Below are 19,028 nucleotides of genomic sequence, written 5' to 3'. Positions count from 1 at the left end.
TTTTATGTGATGAATTAGAGTGTATTGAATGGTAACTCACTGTTAGGTTTGTATCCTCTAATGCTTCATCAATTGCTGCATAAAGTTCTGCAGACTGCTGTCTGAGCTGGGCAGGGGTGCACATCTGTGCAGTGGTACACAACATTATTCCTCAGCTTTAGAATTTTGTTTGGATTTTGCATTTGCATTCAGGCAATTCAGTTCTGAAATACCTGAGAATGAGGGTCCTCCCATGCAAAGTTGTCAGTAGGGTCCATAATAGCCTCATTCTTCTCAACGTCATCATTAATTGCCTTCAAAAGAAAGATGGGATGGATATTAAAATAATTAAACCTAAAACTTACATTGCCTTGACTGGCCACACTGGCCAATGTTCAACTTTCACAAAAAAATACCTCACAACTTGCTGGTGTGAGCATTCCCAGGCCATTTTTAGTTGGCATAATTTAACTTATATTAAATTGTTATGAATTGTACCTTCTGCTGACTTTATGGTTAAACTGAAAAAAAGTTGTGTCAATGACAAGGTTCACAATAACCGTGTTCATGTAGTGGGCGAAACATTATATTTTTTGTTCATTTTTCAGTTAACAACTTCTACACCCTGATGGTGAGTGAAATGTGGGTTGACACACCCAATATGCAAATAGATGTTGCCAAGAGCAGTACGAAAAATGTAAGTTTTCCTTAAAATAGATGTAGTGCACACAAAATCAACAACATCAGGTGAAAACCCCTGCAGAATCAACTACATAGTCAAACTGAGCATGTGCAGAATAGTTGGTTTGGCCTCAACTTGGGTTCAGATACAATATGTAAATTTCACTAACACAGGTTATTTTTATGTAGACCAACTTTTAACAAGACACTTAACAGAGTGAGTTGAAGAAATTAGTTATTAATTTCTGACTTAAAAATCACATAAAGGAGAACATGTTTAAGTTTTGTTTTTACAGTGATATTTTGAATGAGTACCATATTTTTCACACTAAGGCACATTTTAAATCCTTTAAACCTTGGTTGTAAGCAGGTCTGCTAAAGTACGTTATACAGAAGTTACAGGAGTTTTAGTATAGTTCTCCAGCGCTGAGACTGGAGCAGTATTAGCATTAAATGCTGCACTAATTGCTAGCCCTTTCGCTGCTCAGACGTGAGTATATCAGACTGAAGCCTGGGCATTTACTGTGGCACCCTGGCTTACCAGAACACTCAGGATTTTTCAGTGTAGCGTTGTTGGGCGGTTAGCAGTTAGCCGCTAATAATAATGCTGCTGCACCCAGCTTTAGTGGAAATCTGAAAAGCTAAGCTTACTGGAAATAAACGAAAACACTTTACTCTCTTAAATAAACAGTTTTCAGCAGAAAAATCTATGTAAATTAACATCTAGCACTTGTTTAACTTAAAAAGAAAATGTATTGTTTTAAAGTTACAGTTTTGTTAACTTAGCTTAGCTTTACTGAACTTTGTTACTCCCCCACCACCACCCAGCAGCAAGACCTGATGAATTAGAAAGAAAACATGGCAACACTCTAGTTCCTTACTAGTGTTGCATAATACGCCTTATAATCTGGTGCGCCTTATATATGAAAATAGACTAGAAAATAAATGTGCCTTTATAGTGCTGCTTATAATCCGGTATGCCTCGTAGTGCGGGAAAATCCAGTATTTGTTCTACGTTTATTCTGGTGTTTCAATATCACTATTGTATTATCCCATTCTTAGTTTATATATATATACAAGTAGAGAGAAGATTGAAAATTTATCTAAATGTCAAATATAATAGAGATGACTGCTGATACTGAAGGATGATCATTCTGGGTCATAATTATGGAGCACATTGTCAGTGGCTGTCAGTTAGTGTAATGATGATTGCAATGTATTGAAAATCACTCACCTGCTGTTCCAAAAGGAGTGTATTTGTGGGAATAGCAGCCAGTGCCTTGTAGGTGGACTTAATCTTGTATGGCTATTTAAAGAAATGGTTATACAATATGTAATTAAGGAAATAATCACTCAGCACAACATTTAATAAAACTCCAACACCATGCAATCTAACTGCACACCAACCGTGCCCTTCATAAAATATATAGTGCGTGCTTGTTCGTAAGTTGGTGAAGATCATGTTTCCAGCAGTGTGTGGGGCCTTGGTCAAGTAACATGCCTGCCATAAAGCGAATGTCTCGCCGATCTCATGGTCACTGAGGCATGCGACTGGCATGCAGCAGAGACACTCCAGAGCATGCATTTTACCTTCTTGTCCTGGCATGGGGAAGGTGAGGAACAGAGGGAGTAGGATGGAGAAGGGGAGAGCTGGCGGCTGGGGAACGCCGGAGAGGGAGACAGGGTGTACGAGTCTGGAGTGGGGGAGCGCGAGCTCGATCTGGGTGAGGCAGGAGAAAAATCTGGAGTGTCAGAAAGGCGTGTGAGGCCCAGTGGCCTGGAAGAAGGAGACAGTTTTAAAGCCGGGGACGCTAAGAGAACTCGCTCTAGATTGTCCTTTTTTACATTTTGAAAGTGAAAATTTGCTTCTTTTAGGACAGTTGAAGCTAAGACGTCTTTGGATTGTTGAGCAGGTTTGAGGTCGGGCATGGTCGAAGGATCACATTGCATCTGTCTGTCTTTTACATCCAATGATAGTTCTGCATTCTTCGGAATAAGAAAGGGGTCCATTGATTTATGTCCGTGTCCTTGTCGGGGAAACTCCAGAATTCTGTGAGATTGTTCTGAATGCTCTGCAGATAAAACACATGCCACTTTTGAGAGGCTACTGCAATTCTCAGAACTGCAGCAGGACACGTGGTGTAATTTAGGAGACATGGGCCTTGATGTGGAAAAAGATGAAAAGGGCAAGGGGCTAGAGAGTGTGGGCTCATGGTTTCCTGTCCAACCCGACTTGGATTGGCATCCAAGAGCAGGTTCTGAAGGAGGGGAACGTGGCAGGGTCTGTGAATTGTTGTATATGGGCGATGGAACAACTGCACTGAATTCAGAACTGAATTGTGAATGAAATGTGTCAGGTGTTCTTAGTGGTAGTGAAGCAGTGCTAACTTTAGGTTCCTTGAATGACATAGAAAGAGTGCTGTTGTTGATTAAACTTGGAGGCATAGGTCTTGCCTTTTCACTGGGCTCCATAAAAGCCATAACATCACTGGCACAGGTTTTTTTAGCCTCCACAGGGGTTATGTTAGAGGCTGCCGTGCAGGCCGTACAGGAGGACATGCTTGCTGGGCTGATGGGCCAGCAGGGAGAGTAGGGTCTCTGTAAAGCAGAGGATAGAATCGGCAGGCGGCCCTTCCTCAGAATGGCCGTCAACAAGGATAGTTGGGTGGGCGGGGGCCTGTGGCGGGCACGTGGTGACAGAGGACACGGTGAAGGAGCTTGGCTGTCACAACAGACTGCCTGTCCAGAGGAGTGTGGCATCTGTACCAGGCTGGATCCCGGGGCAAGTGTGTGGCGCTTGATTCTCAGCACTGATGGCGTAAATGCTCCTGACCTCACGGAGGAGCACGGGGAGACAGTCCGGCTGAAGGAAAGTGGAGAACCACCAGGGGAAAACATTGGGAGGGCAGACCAGCTTCTTTCCTGCTCCCAGCAATCATAGAGGATGGACTCCTTAGACGATGCGATAGATGGGAAAAGGTCCACAGAGCTGGCGGGGCTCAGGACCTCCTCTTCTCTCTGGGACAAATGGTTTAAAAACAGCTCCGGGCTGACCTCAGCACTCTCAACTGTGTTGCGACACCCTTTTTGAGAGACGGTTGGCTGTTTATCATTTGGCTCCATGGTCATCGGACCAGGCCTGGAGCTTGGGCAAGTTATTTCAACATTAGCCGTGGCTGGAGAGGGGGATGAGCTAAAAGCTGAATTATCAGTACATTTAAGCTGAGAAAAAAAGAAACAAAGAAAAAAATTAATAATATGATAACATTGTAGTACAAAAGCATTTTGCTGATTATTGCAATGGACGATGCACGCAATAATGAAGCTATGATACAACCTTAATTTACGGCTATAAGCCACTACTTTCATCAAACACTTGAACACTGAGGCTTTTATAACTGTGTTTTTTTTTTGTTTGTTTACGGACTAACAAGCTTCAAAAGTGTTTTACCCACCCAAACATGCATTTGAAGTGGCGCTCCATGCTGAGTGGAAGGCTTGGATAAAAAACACTGAGAAACCAGTGGCCTGCTAAGAGCAACTTTTGCCAGTGTCTGCTAGTGGATCCTGACAGTGTGGAACAGTCAAAAAGTCCACTATCAGCAACCGGTTTTGAAAAGCTGGACTGCTGTGTGATGAATGGGACAGCACAAGCTTAAATAATATCAGTGGCACTGAGAGTACACAGCGCACTCTAAAAATAAAAACAGTTGACTTTAACAATAAAGTCTTGGGATTAAAGTAGTAATATTATGAGAATCATGTTGTAATATTAAATATGAAAAGAAGGCTGTCATTTTAAGAAGATCAAAGGGAAAGGGTCATTTTCTGCTCATGATCGCCCACATAGCTGTTGTGATTATAATGAGTCAGCTATTTTTATAACCTGCTGCTTATTAACGCTCTAGTGTTACAGTTAGATAAAACAGTGTGCAGACTGCTACTGGTAGCCTAGCCTTCGGCTCCCCCACCACAAGACATATCGGCAGAGTGTGTGGTACTTCGTGGAGGTATTCTGCTGTTTCCTGTTGAGCTTTTATTTTCTCTGTAACTGGTTTTAAAGAAATTACATTTAACAACACCCTTTTTAATCCCCTACAAAATTTATATTAGGCTTACAGATTATTTTTTTAAAAAGTATCATTGTTTTTAGTGTAGTATTTGATATGATTTATGTCCCACATGTTGCACAAAACATTGTATTATTTTTATTTTGGACCAGCTTTTTGAATTTTATATAGTTTTACAGATTTAAAGCAGGTCTCATATGAGCCATTCAATGAACTGTCCCAAATTCCATTATATACATTTTGGTAACCCTTTCTTTTACAGTCTCATAAGTTTTAGGTATTAACCAGGTAACTGTGAGGTACAAACACTGTGGTATTAAGTAATTATTTTGGGTAACAAGATGGTAAGTACCAGGACAGTCTTGCCTAATTACACTGAACTGTCTCACAGGTTCTAGGTATTAAACAGGTACGTGGGAGGTACAAACTCCAAAGTACAAGGTAATTATTTTGGTTAGTAAGATGGTAAAAACGATAACAGTTCAATTTCATTACACTGACATATCTTACAGGTTGTAGATATTAACCTGGTAAGTGTGAGATACAAACTCCAGTAACTTGATGATAAGTACCAACACAGTCCCCGTACACTGAAGAAAACAGGGCTAATTTATCTGGTTTTACTGAGTTCTTACCATGTGGGTCAACAAATAAACCTTTGTAGAATTCCCTGATGTAAGTACTGTGTAAAACACTGTGTACATAACAGAACTTTCAGCTTAATAAACAAGTAAAAGGACTGCAAAAGAAAGCAGTAACAGAAAGCAGTCCTTATTTTACACGCTAATTTACCACGTAAGCTAAAACATATCTAGCTGAGTTACAGAGTACTAATTACAGCTGCGGCGCTGAGGAAGTGTGACGAGATATCGTGCCACGAGATCTCGCGAGATTAAATGTGAAGTTATTTCTCGTCAAGCTTAAACCTCTCGAGGGAGAAAAAAAAACAGTTTAATGTGGACTTTTTAAGAGGGATCTGGCAACCCAGTAGCAGCGAGTGTGAGAGCAGCTCTCAGCAGAAGAGGAAAATTCGGGCATTTGTGTAGAACAGAGGTCACTAATGGGCGGACCGCGGTCCGGACCCAAACGTTGTCCAAACCGATAAACTACTGAGAAGGATTTAATTGTGCGGCGCAGTAAACTCATAGACCAATCACGTGTGGGGTAAGATCACCAAACGCTCTCTTCAGTCAATCAGATCTGTGCAGACGCGGTAAGAAAAAAATATATATAAACACACCGCTCCTCACGCGGGATCGAACCCGTGATGTCAGGGTCCCGGTACCGCGACCGTGAAAAAACGCCTGTATAAGGACATAGGGAGCCCGAGATCGGGCGGAAAAACGAGAACGGGCGGAAACTCGTCACGCCGACAGAGAGACAGACGAGAAATGTATACAAAATCTGTCCAGAGAGGCATTTCTTCTTCTTCTTCTCCTTCTTCTTCTTCTTCTATATTTTTACATCATTCAGTTCAAACAACCTTACAGGATATAGCACTTAATTATTTAATATAATTAAATACCCCTGATATAGAAGATGCTTCTGCTTCTTTTAAGTTGTATGTCTGGCTGCATTTTGGCTCCAGTGAAAACAATAAACGGTAACAGAGTGACCAACAAGACACAAACCATATATAAATACTGTAAGTAAATCCTACACGTGACTGTTTCATAGGCAGCTGTACTAATCCCTTAGCTCTGTACTGTATTTAAAAACATGTTCTGTCTCTGTTTGCACTTCAAGCATAGTCTTAATATGACTGGTTATGGTTCTGCATAGTTAAATTACAAGAGATTTAGGAGAAAAAAAAACACAAACCATAGGCTTAATATGACTGGTTGTGGTTTGCACTATATAAGACCTAGAAAAGTTGTATTTTTATTTTTTATTCTTATTTCTATTCCTTATAGAATCAATGTGTGAGAGAAACCAGTCTGTTAAGTTTGCTGTTACACCTTAGCCTGTGTCTGTCCAGTGTCTTTCCTTTTTTGGTTCCTTCCTGCTCCTGTCCTCTGTTCTCGTGTTTTGTTTACCTGTCATGTTTCCCAGCCATGTGCTACTGTGTTTTGGTCATGTCTCCGCCTTAGCCCCGCCTTGTCATCTGTAACCCCTCCTGTCTCCTTTGTAACCCCGCCCCCCTCATTACCTCCACAGGTGTCCCTAGTGTGTGCCTGTGTATAAATACCCCATGTGCTCCTTTGTAGTTTGTCGCATCTTTTGTCTCAACTTGTCATGTTACTCTGTCCAGATTGTGTTCATCTGTTTTGTTTAGCCACAGACCTGCTGTGTTGTTTGTCCTCAGTGTCTCAGGTTTGCTTTATTTAGTTTGTTTCTTTGTTTGGGTAGCTTGCTTGTTTGGTCCAGTATTTTAGTTTATCCTCTGTTTCATAGTGTTTTGTTTTAGTTACCTTTTCTTTTTATATTCCCTAGTGTTCTTTTCTTTGTTAGTTTAAATATGGAAAATAAAAAAGACTTGCGTTTACATCCTGCCTCCTCCACGTTACATAAGATGCGACCCACTGAGGATGTAGCAAGTCATTATTCGGCGATGCAGGAACAGCAGGAGTTTTTGGAGAGCCTTGTTTCCATGCTTCAAGATGGACAGCCGCTGGTATTACCCTCATTGATGTCTTCCCCCTGTGAATATGATGGGGAACACGGGACCTGTGAGGGCTTCATCATGCAGTGCTCCCTCTACCTCGACCATTTGTTGTGCCCTACCCTTCCAGAACTTATAAAGGTACTTTTTATCAAGACTTTACTGAGGGGTAGGGCTTCACAATGGGCGGACATTGTGTCGGACCAAAGGCCTGAAAAGGCAAAGACGGTGGAGGGACTCTTTGAGCTACTGAAGCTCAGATTTTCAAAAGCACCAGCAGCTTCCGCTGCTCCAGCCTCAGCTCCAGCTCCAGCACCTGCTGCCTCAGCTCCAGCACCTACTGCCTCAGCCTCAGCTCCAGCACCTGCTGCCTCAGCTCCAGCACCTGCTGCCTCAGCTCCAGCTCCAGCACCTGCTGCCTCAGCTCCAGCTCCAGCACCTGCTGCCTCAGCTCCAGCTCCAGCACCTGCTGCCTCAGCTCCAGCTCCAGCACCTGCTGCCTCAGCTCCAGCTCCAGCACCTGCTGCCTCAGCTCCAGCTCCAGCACCTGCTGCCCCAGCTCCAGCTCCAGCACCTGCTGCCCCAGCTCCAGCTCCAGCACCTGCTGCCCCAGCTCCAGCTCCAGCACCTGCTGCCCCAGCTCCAGCTCCAGCACCTGCTGCCTCAGCTCCAGCTCCAGCACCTGCTGCCTCAGCTCCAGCTCCAGCACCTGCTGCCTCAGCTCCAGCTCCAGCACCTGCTGCCTCAGCTCCAGCTCCAGTACCTGCTGCCTCAGCTCCAGCTCCAGTACCTGCTGCCTCAGCTCCAGCTCCAGCACCTGCTGCCCCAGCTCCAGCACCTGCTGCCCCAGCTCCAGCTCCAGCACCTGCTGCCCCAGCTCCAGCACCTGCTGCCCCAGCTCCAGCTCCAGCACCTGCTGCCCCAGCTCCAGCACCAGCAGTTCCCGCTGCTTCAGCTCCAGCACCAGCAGCTCCCGCTGCTTCAGCTCCAGCACCAGCAGCTCCCGCTACTTCAGCTCCAGCGCCAGCAGCTCCCGCTGCTCCAGCCTCAGCGCCAGCAGCTCCCACTGCTCCAGCCTCAGCACCAGCAGTGCCTGCCGCCCACGTGGTACCCACTGCTCCAGACCCTGTGCCCGCGGCTCCGGCCGCCTCTGACCCTGTGCCCGCGGCTCCGGCCGCCTCTGACCCTGTGCCCGCGGCTCCGGCCGCCTCTGACCCTGTGCCCGCGGCTCCGGCCGCCTCTGACCCTGTGCCCGCGGCTCCGGCCGCCTCTGACCCTGTGCCCACTCCCAGAACTTTGTATGCCCCCAGGCCTATCCCCAGGCCTGCTCCCAGGTCACGAGCTCCTAGAGCTATACCCCAGCTGGCCCCTCAGACTTTTGCAAATTTTGGGCCATTATTGTTTGTACATGTTCCTGTATCTCTCCCAGTTGTGGTTCCTGTGTCCGTCTGTGTCCCTGTGTCCTTGTCTAGCTGTGTTTCTGTTCTTGTCCCAGTCACTGTATTGGTTTCTGTCCCCATCCGAATTATGGTCCCTGTTCCTTTATCTAATTTTGCCCCGTCAACTGCCCAGTCTTTTGCTCGGTCCCCTGTTCAGTCCCCATATGCATCCCTGGTCCAGTCTGTTTCAACCCCTGGTTCTGTGTTCGGCCCTGTTCCACCTTTGTTTCAGCCTCCTGTCCAGTCTTCATCTATGTTAAGTGTCCAGCCCCTAGTTCAGTCTTTCATCCAGTCTAAGTCCCCTGTCCTGTCTCAGCCCTCTGTCCAGTCTAAGTCCCCTGTCCTGTCTCAGCCCTCTGTCCAGTCTAAGTCCCCTGTCCTGTCTCAGCCCTCTGTCCAGTCTAAGTCCCCTGTCCTGTCTCAGCCCTCTGTCCAGTCTTTCGTCCAGTCTAAGTCCCTTGTCCAGTCTCTTTCTCCGTCCACTGTCCAGTCTCCCCTGATGTCCAATGTCTAGTCCTTAGTCCAGTCCCCTGTCTTGTCCTGTGTTCTTCCCCTGTTCTTGTCTAGACTTGTCTTTCGTTCTGTTCCCTCTCTCATCTCGGCGCCTCTGGTAGTGGCGCCGTTGAGGGGGGGTAATGTTACACCTTAGCCTGTGTCTGTCCAGTGTCTTTCCTTTTTTGGTTCCTTCCTGCTCCTGTCCTCTGTTCTCGTGTTTTGTTTACCTGTCATGTTTCCCAGCCATGTGCTACTGTGTTTTGGTCATGTCTCCGCCTTAGCCCCGCCTTGTCATCTGTAACCCCTCCTGTCTCCTTTGTAACCCCGCCCCCCTCATTACCTCCACAGGTGTCCCTAGTGTGTGCCTGTGTATAAATACCCCATGTGCTCCTTTGTAGTTTGTCGCATCTTTTGTCTCAACTTGTCATGTTACTCTGTCCAGATTGTGTTCATCTGTTTTGTTTAGCCACAGACCTGCTGTGTTGTTTGTCCTCAGTGTCTCAGGTTTGCTTTATTTAGTTTGTTTCTTTGTTTGGGTAGCTTGCTTGTTTGGTCCAGTATTTTAGTTTATCCTCTGTTTCATAGTGTTTTGTTTTAGTTACCTTTTCTTTTTATATTCCCTAGTGTTCTTTTCTTTGTTAGTTTAAATATGGAAAATAAAAAAGACTTGCGTTTACATCCTGCCTCCTCCACGTTACATTTGCGGTATATGATTTTGTCCAAAAAAAAGTTTTCTTTAAAATTTAATTTTTAAATCTCGTCTCGTCTCCTTATCGTGAACCCAATATCGTGTCTCGTCTCGTCTCGTGGTATTAGTGTCTCGTCACACCCATAGTAAATAGTGTAACTGTTAGGGGGAATAACTGTAGATTAACCTGTAACTAATTTATTTAATGTGTAAATGTGTAAATAGTGGAATTATGCAATGTTAGCTCTGTTACTAATTCAGATTATTTTCTCCACAGGCATGAAGGTGGGCCGGGGAAGGTGAACTCTGGTCAGACCGGCTGGAGGCATCGTTAGCTCCCTTTATGAAGAGTTTTTTTATTTTTATTTAATAAAGTTTTCTTTCTTAACATTATGAATTTAGCTTGTTGTGTTTTTAGTGTTATTATGCTTATTGTAGTATCACATCTCAACTAATGGTTATGGGTGAACTTCACAATTATTTGCAAATAAAGAAGCTAATGAAACATGTTATGTTTCTAATTTATGCAGCTTAAAGGTAAAATAGATTAGCTGGCTGTGTTTGAATATGCTATTGTGTAAAATGTAGCTTAGTTTGATAATTTAGTTTTGAAGGCTTATACAAAATATTTGTTATATTATGGTTACATTCATTATGCATTTCTGTAAGGCAGGTAATCAAATATAAATTAAATACATAAATAAAACTGACCATACTCGGAGTACAAAGTGAGAGAAAGTGTATAATTAAAGTAAATCATGAATATTTAAGTTTATCTGTAATATTTGGGTGATTAAAGAGAAGTATCTGCCGTTGCTTTGAGATTTATCCTCAGGTTAGTGGTTAATAACTTTAGCTATTAGTAAACAGAGCTCAGGAGCACAGCGCGCTAAACGGTATGCTGTCTCCAGAGCGTGTCCCAAACGCACTGCCTCATAAGATTCTTTATGGGTTAAATTGCTGCCTTACAAGGGAGCTGCTTTTAAAGGCAATGCTACCTAGGCAGCTGCCTTCAAATTGGACCGCAGCTTACATTTAAATATCCACTATTAAAATCTGTGTGTGGAGTGAATTTTATGCCAAAAGTTTTACACAAAAAAAAATTATAAAATAAAATCCGCAATCAAAAATGTAAAAAATCAAAAGGAAAAATAAACGTTACAAACACAAACATTTGTTTTTAAATATAATAAAGTAGCCAATTATATTAAAAATATATATTTGCTATTTTATTTTATTTTTTTGTGTTTGCAACAAAATTTTGATTGTGGATTTTTTATTTTTTAACACTTTTGCCACAAAATTCACTCTGTAAGCAAAGTAAATATTTGAATGTAAAGCATATAAAATAGAGAAAAACTAAATTTCCCAGAACCATTTACTGTTTTTGCACCATTTATCAGTAAGTTTCCTGTTCAGTGCAACCAATGGGATGAGTGTGAGGCATGATTGCCATGTTATTAGCGCATCAGTGTTGAGAAGGGGCAGGCCTAAGGGTCATGTCCTGCCTGTGTGTGTCAGAAGGGGAGAGAGGAGTTTGCGTGTGTTCCTAAACTGCTGTGTTCTTAGAATTTCTCCACTCTAAAGCAAAGTTTAGGGAGTAAGTGTACTTTATATTTATGTTTTTAAGAGACAGTTTGTGTGTGTGTGTGTGTGTGAAAACTTTATTAAAAAGTCCCGTATGTCAAGCCCCTCTGAGAATTCTGATCTTTTAGAGGTCTTTATCCCCATTAAAGCTACCGAACTTCATAGACCTTATGATTGCGCTATTGACCTTATTGAACGTGCCACACTGCCCAAATCCCGAGTTTACCCCCTGACATGTGAGGAGGAGAAAGATATGGATGAATATGTTACTGAAGCTCTAGCTCAGGGTTACATCAGTCCCCAGTAGGTTCAGGTTTCTTCTTTGTTAAAAAAAAAAGGATGGAGGACTGCATTGATTATTGTGGTCTCAAAACTATCACTACAAAATTCGCATACCCACTTCCTCTTATTCTGGTAGCCCTTGAACAGTATTGGGGCACTTCATATTTCACTAAATTAGACATATGTAGTGCTTCTAATTTAGTGTGCATTTGAGCAGGTGATGAATAAAAGACCGCTTTCACCATAACTCGCGGCCACTACAAATATCTAGTGATGAGTTTAAGTATCACATTTTCCGTGACATGCTAGCCTGCTTTGTTATTTCACTTATAGAGGATATTCTAATTTATTTACCCTTCACCAAGTTGCTCATATCTGTCAAGTACTCCCAAAAACAATCTCTTTGCTAAAGCCGAATAATGCGAGTTCCACAGTGAACAAGTCATCTTTTTAGGCTATGTTATCAGTTCCTCAGGCGTCACCATAAATGACGTGAATTCCCGCCAGGCACGCTTAGATTGCGACCGCAACACTAAAGCCGACGCTCTATCCAGAGTTTTTTCTGTCAAGGGGAGGATAGCTCGAAGTCTGAACGCATCTTGCCACCCTCAGTCACTGTTGCGGCCATCCAGTGGGAGTTCAATGAGCAGATCCGACAGGTCGTACCTGGAGGGTACTCCCCCGGGTAAACTGTTCGTACCTCTTATTACGTGGGCTCACTCGGCAGTGTTCTCTGGGCATCTGGGTGAGTCTCGTACTTTACAGCTCATTTAATCACGTTATTGGTGGGACTCCCTGAGAAAGGATGTCCACGATTTTGTTACCTCCTGTGTCTGTGCCCAGTGCCATGGTGCCCAGTATACGTTAAGGAGCAGGCAGGCCGACATAGAGGGGACACTCCCTTCTACCAACCCGGAGAGCGGGTTTGACTCTCTACCAAAGACTTTAGGTTTGAAGGTTCGTGGTTTATTGGCCCATTTAAAGTGTTATGTCTAAAATTCAAAATGCAATATAGGCTAGGCTACCGGTAGCAACGCCTCCACAGCAAAATCTGGAGACTGTATTATCTAACTGTAACACTAGATCATTATAAAGCAGCAGGTTATAAATGTAACTGACTGATAATAATCACAGCAGTCCTGTTACAGATCATGAGCGGAAAATGCTCCTTTCCTTTCTAACTTCTTAAAATGGCAGTCCAAGTAACTAATCCCACTTATTATTACCACATTATTCTTGCGACATTCCTAGTAGGCTACTGTATTTTTTTTAAACCAGCCATGTTGCAGCTCCGTTCGCAGTATGTAAAGTCTTTAATAGGGTGGCTTATAGTCAGGTACGGCTTATAGACAGGCGTCTATATGTACAGATTTTTTTTAATTAGTGGGTCCAGCTTACATTCATGTGAGCTCAATAACCCGGAAATTACGGTAAAAGTGAAAAATTCCTTTGCTTTTCTCAGAGTGCTGCCAAAATTATTACCATAAATAGTTTTTGCTATCCATTTCATCACCTGTCTTTCACATTTACTTAATGATCATGAACATACTCTCAGAAAATATAAAAATAAAGCATTCAGAAGCAGTGCATCCACGGTGTTGTGCTGTCCCACATAACAAGTGAAGAATTCTGTCCTCTAATTAGGGAATGCTGGAGGTAGAATCGTATTTAAATGTATTTTTTCCCAATACAACTAATGAGTTTGAGTAATCATCTACTTAGTCTACCAAGGCAAATGACATTTGAGTAAGAAGCAATATCATTCTGACCTGAGTTTTAGAGTACTTTACCATCTCTCTGGGCTCTGTATCCTCAGTGTCTGTAACGTATACAATCTCTGCCTTGTAAACATCTTCATCTGTCATGTTGTCTTCAGATACCTCAGGGTCTCCTAAGGCCTACAGGAAACACTTTTTATTAAATGTGAAGCGTTACTTAAGTCATTAATGACTTTTTTTTACCGCAATAATGTAATACTGTGTGTGTGTGTATGTGCGAGTTTCGCCTACACATCTTTAGCAGAAGGCCTTATCCCTCATGTATTGCTCACATGTGATTGCACATGACCCGTGGAGGTTGTGTAAGTTCTTAAGCAGATGCTCTTTTCATGCAAACCCTAGATCATCTGACCTGCTCTCAGGCTACAGGATTTATCTATTCCCCATCACAAGAACTCACACAAAGTTAAAATAAACAGGAAATATATTACAACGTTATAGCTTTAGCCTGTAGGAAAACACTACAAGTTACATTTCAAGTTTAAAAAGTCTGCTTACCTGATGAATCTAAATAAAGACTTAACCATGTCACTTTGTAGACCAGGGCCTGGACATCATTGCTTAATTGATCGTTTTAATGAGCAAATAAGAAACAAGGAACAATAACAAGGTTATTGTGCAAGGCTAACTTACTCACCATTGTTTAATGTGCATACTAATGAATGAAGATGAATCTACAGTAACGTTCAGTCATGTTTATATAACGTATTTATTGTTACAAATACATTGTGGAAAAAAAAACAATACACTCACATATAAAACCGAGTTAATGGATGTGCCCTTTTACCAACAGCCTCAGATGTCTTGTTGCTTTTATGACAGACAAATTTTATATAACAATAAAACAATAATTTGTTGTATTAAATTATCCTGCTAATGAATCTTATTGGAATCTAGAGGTATGAGTGTATGGTAGTAATAGAAGTACCAGCATTCTGGAAAAGATGACAGGATGGACATGCAGGTGCCTGTGTTGCAAACTCAAAAATGTAAGTGTATTTTTTTATATGGATGATTTTAAAAGTTATCATTCTGTAAAATATGACAAGATGGAATTAAAAACAAAACACTTGCAATGAGAAGGCAGATGTTTTACAGAATGATATGAGGAAGGGAATGTAGGAAGTGGAAACCACAATACTGGTATATTCATATAGTGTGCAAAGCCTTCATTACCCTCATATTCATTTGTCATGTTCATTCATCATGTTCATTCGTTAGTACACACATTTGTTGATGGTAAGTAATTTAACCATGCAGATATTAATTTATGATTTATTCATTTGTTCCTGCTTAATGCATCCTTACTTACTGATGAGTTCATCCTTAATATATGCCTTAATTAATGTCATGTCATGTAAAAATACTACAAGATGTTTCTGATACTTTTACTTTTAGTACTTGAGTAGTAATTTTTTTAATAAACAGTTTTTGCAGTACAAAATGTAAAAAGTCACTTTTTTGATAGAACGCTTGTACTTTTACTCAAGTCTGTGACTTTAGTGCTTTATACATACCTGGTCCTACATAAGAGGTCCTTACCTTCTGTCTTTCTGACTTCTTTTCCAACGTGGATTTAAATCTGCTCTCTTTAGGCAGTTTTTTCAGAATTGGCAGAAAGGTGAAGGACTTGAGCTTGGTTGCAAAAACAGTGTAGACCTGAGTACATAGAGAAACACAGCACAATATCATATATCATTTACATCAAATAAAGTCTGAGCAAAAATCATGCTCCTGCTACTTAAGTACAGAAAATATATTTATAACAATAATATATGAATAACATTTAGAATCCAAAGACTCAAAATGCACTGCTGTATTAAATATGACATTTCTCCTGGAGCATGAAGAGGCTCTAAATGATTCCTGTCATTAGCCTCCACTTCTGCTTTAGCCTAGTGTGCCTTCCACACGCAATGAAAAACTAATCAAAGGGTTGTGATTACAAGGTGATACCACTGCCACACTTCATTATGTTTCATTTTAATTTCAAAATGAAAAGTGCATCTGAGCTCGATCCAGGTCTTAGGTAATAGAGAAGGGTACAGACGTTAGGCAGTTTGCAGTTAATCTCATATCATTTCAAATATACTGCTTACACCACTTGAACCCACATTTTAATCGTCAATATTAATATTATGGCAATAAAAATGCACTTTACACTTACATATCTCACTAAAAAAACAGTTAGGTTGCTAGCAGGGAAGTCAACAAGCTGTGTTGGACTACAGCCCCGAGTTCCATTAATTGCTGCAAAGAACACAATTTTTTAAACCCAGCTTAAAATACAGCTTTGTCTATTTTAAGCCTTTTCAATTTCAAACTAACACATCCAGATCATATTTCCAGAATCATCCCAAATCCTAAACAATAATAATCACTGTAAATCAGAATAATACTATTTAACTTTTTAAGAATAAAGGTTTTACCTGATTTCAAAACTGTCGTTCACACCACAGACAATATATTACATTCTCCTCAAACTCACTTGTAACGGTTTGGTTTTAGACTTGACTGGAATGTAAAGAGTGGGCAGAAAACAGAAACTCTATTCAATATTTATAACCGTGGGAAAGCACTGCTCAGTCCCAGATTGCTACAGCAGAAATGAAACTGACTGCTGCGTTGATCGCTAGAGAAAAGACTGTATTTATGGTTCTATGAATTTCTGCTGTTTATGGAAATACACACTCTTGTACATGTAAATGAAGCACTGTAATCATAAAGGCTGGAAAAATACTGCTGTTTGCACAACAATTCGATAAACTCAGACTTTGACTTTGTATCTGTGCTCTCCGTTGTATTTTATTCACAGTATGTTCAAAGAGCATTTCCTTTTTTATGAGATACTGCTTTACCATTCCTCTTATCTGCCTTATATTTTTTGATATTACATGTAAATGTAGGTGTAGAATCATGTTCTCTAAAATTCAGCTGCTGAGGTAAAAGATAGAGTTTTCAATATGTTTTGGCATGAAATAGACTGCTGTAGAGAAAAGTACCTGTTTATAATGGTAGTGAGAGTAACAAATTAAAAGTAATGATGTGTATATTTGCGAAGTTTTGTATGTAATCTTGATAACGGCACAATTGTATTATTTCTAGGGGTGTGATCAGTTAATCATTTTATACCATGAGATGAGACACGATACTGGGTTCATGAGAATGAGACGAGATGAGATTTTAACAATATATATTTATTTTATTTGTATTTAGTCTTTTTGTAGTTCACATCTTTAAAATGACCATGATATTGCTTTACAAAGCTTTGAAATATATGGTCATACCAATGTAAAATACATCTTTTTAATTTTGGTGACTTTACCATGTGCTAAAATACATTTTTAACCACAGCCAGCGCAGAGAAGAGCACAGTGATTGCCCTCTAAACATGTTTACACTGAAAGCTCAAAGATGCTTTTTATTTGCTGATTAGTAAGAGCAGATAGCCATGGGGGGAAGCAGGAAGTTGAGTTGTAAAATATGCTTAGGTTAGCGCAGGGTCTAGAGCTTCAAATTATTTTCAGATCAATGCATGAAATTCAGCTGTCAGTCACTCACCCAAAACTGAATCAGATCACCCTGCGCTCCAAAATACCATATACCATCACTTCCTTCCCACAGAAAAATAAACATCACCCACAGCCTTCAGCAATCAACTATAAAAATAAAATATACTTAAAAATCTGCACAGTAACTATACATTATTATTAGTTATATTTCTTTCTGTCAGTTATGAGGATTTATATTTATGTTTAGTACACAGACTAAATAACTGTTACTTAAAATATAGCAGACACAGGCATTCTGCTGTTTAAGAATTTCAACAGATGCTTATTCTCACTCAAAAAACTTTGACTGAACATGAATTTATTTTTTAACTTTGCTATTATTTAACTGAAATTCACTTTTATATCTGAAAAATAAAGCACATTGTCACCCTGGTGTGTGGTGCTTCCCGTCAATTATATATGTAACGCCGGACAGATAGGATTGATGCTCGCCGAGTAAAAGGTAAAGTCTGGTTTATTTACAGAGTAGTAAGCAGAATAACACAGCCAGAGAACAGGTTGAACAACACTCACACTGGAAGCAGGAGACGTAGTACAGAAAACAGTCCAAGATCCAAAGCCAGAGAGACAGTCCGATAATTCAACAAATCCGATAAGGGCAAAGACAAAAGGCAAAATAGAGGAAAAGGGTCATAACAAAAGTGCAGACAGGAGAGCGTTTGGAAAAACGCTCAGTACGCAACATGAGTCGACAATACCTCACAAAGTACATATGCTAACAGAACCCTATATATACCAAACCTAGAATTACTATGAACCAGAACAACTTAGAACACAGGTGACTCAGAAGGGGGGAGAGTAACGCGATTGGATGAAGGTGAGCGGCTGACAGTGACGTCATCGCCAGTGGGTTTTTGGGAAATGGAGTTCGGGAGTGTGAGAGAAGAAGCTATAGACGTGACAGTACTCCCCCCCCGAGGAGTCCGAAAGAACCGAAAGATGAGGACGACACACAGGAACTGCCCCTCTCCGCCCAGAGGCCCGACGGAAACGAGGACCCGAAGCGGGTATAGCCTGGACAGGAACCCTGGTCCTGGGACGACCCCTCCTGGAGCCGCGGCCGGAGCTGAGGGACCGATTAGCAGCTGACCCATAGTGCCTACCCCTTCCAGGGTCAGGAGACCTCCTCCTCGGATGACCCCTAGGGCGTGGTGCTGGACGAGACGGGTGAGAACGGTGGAACTACACCAATAACGGGTCAAGGACGTCAGCTGCAGTAACCCAGCTTCTCTCCTCAGGTCCCTAGCCTTCCCAATCTACCAGGTACTCCAGGGATCCCCTTCTCATTCTGGAGTCCAACAAGTGCTCCACCGCGTAGACGGGTCCACCATCCATTAGCACAGGCGGAGGAGGTAGCACCCCATGCGAGGTCTCATCCAGCGGACCAGGGATAACCGGCTTAAGTAAAGAAACATGGAAGGAGGGACAGACACGATAATTAGAAGGCAATTCAAGATGGAATATAACTTCACTGATTCTTTTAATTATTTTAAAAGGGCCAATAAACTTAACTGATTTTTGTTGCCTTCAGGGAGCCGGAAATCCCTGGTAGATAGCCAAACAAGATCCCCGGGTGGAGCATCACAACGATGACGATCCACCTGCTGTTTGTGTTGTTCTATACGTCTGTGAGTCTCCTCCCACACTTCCTCGCTACGGCGCATCCACTGATCCACAGCAGGGATATCAGAAGGTTCAGCTGACCACGACATGAGAGGAGGTTGATAACCTAAGAAACACTGAAAGGGTGTTAGCTTAGTGGTAGAACTAACCAGAGAGTTCTAAGCCAATTCAGCCCAGGGAAGATATTGGGCCAAATCATGAACATTGTTTATAGCAATAAATACGTAAGAAT

At 41.8% G+C, this 19,028-nt stretch overlaps 1 protein-coding gene across 4 annotated transcripts in view; it reads right to left on the bottom strand.

Moving 5' to 3' along the window:
* LOC103043591 (muscular LMNA-interacting protein) overlaps nucleotides 1–19,028 on the bottom strand; it is a 67,323-nt gene that overhangs the window by 33,510 nt on the left and 14,785 nt on the right. For 3 of the 4 annotated variants that reach the window (XR_453733.4, XM_007239476.3, XM_022686540.2), the window contains exons 2-7: nucleotides 15,144–15,260; nucleotides 13,593–13,721; nucleotides 2,251–3,882; nucleotides 1,895–1,966; nucleotides 213–293; nucleotides 41–124 (exon numbers count right to left, since the gene is read on the bottom strand). Coding sequence is in view for 3 of the 4 variants with exons in the window: in XM_007239476.3 (XP_007239538.3) it covers nucleotides 41–124; nucleotides 213–293; nucleotides 1,895–1,966; nucleotides 2,251–3,882; nucleotides 13,593–13,721; nucleotides 15,144–15,260 (2,115 nt within the window). In the remaining variant the exon portion in view is untranslated. The remainder of the gene's footprint in view (nucleotides 1–40; nucleotides 125–212; nucleotides 294–1,894; nucleotides 1,967–2,250; nucleotides 3,883–13,592; nucleotides 13,722–15,143; nucleotides 15,261–19,028) is intronic. The other variant, XM_007239477.3, reaches the window with a different exon arrangement.

This window comes from Astyanax mexicanus, chromosome 7 (genome assembly GCF_023375975.1).
Source record: "Astyanax mexicanus isolate ESR-SI-001 chromosome 7, AstMex3_surface, whole genome shotgun sequence".
Classification (NCBI taxonomy): Eukaryota; Metazoa; Chordata; class Actinopteri; order Characiformes; family Acestrorhamphidae; genus Astyanax; species Astyanax mexicanus.
Note: the sequence above shows the minus strand (reverse complement) of the source record. Positions and strands in the feature narration are given on the sequence as shown.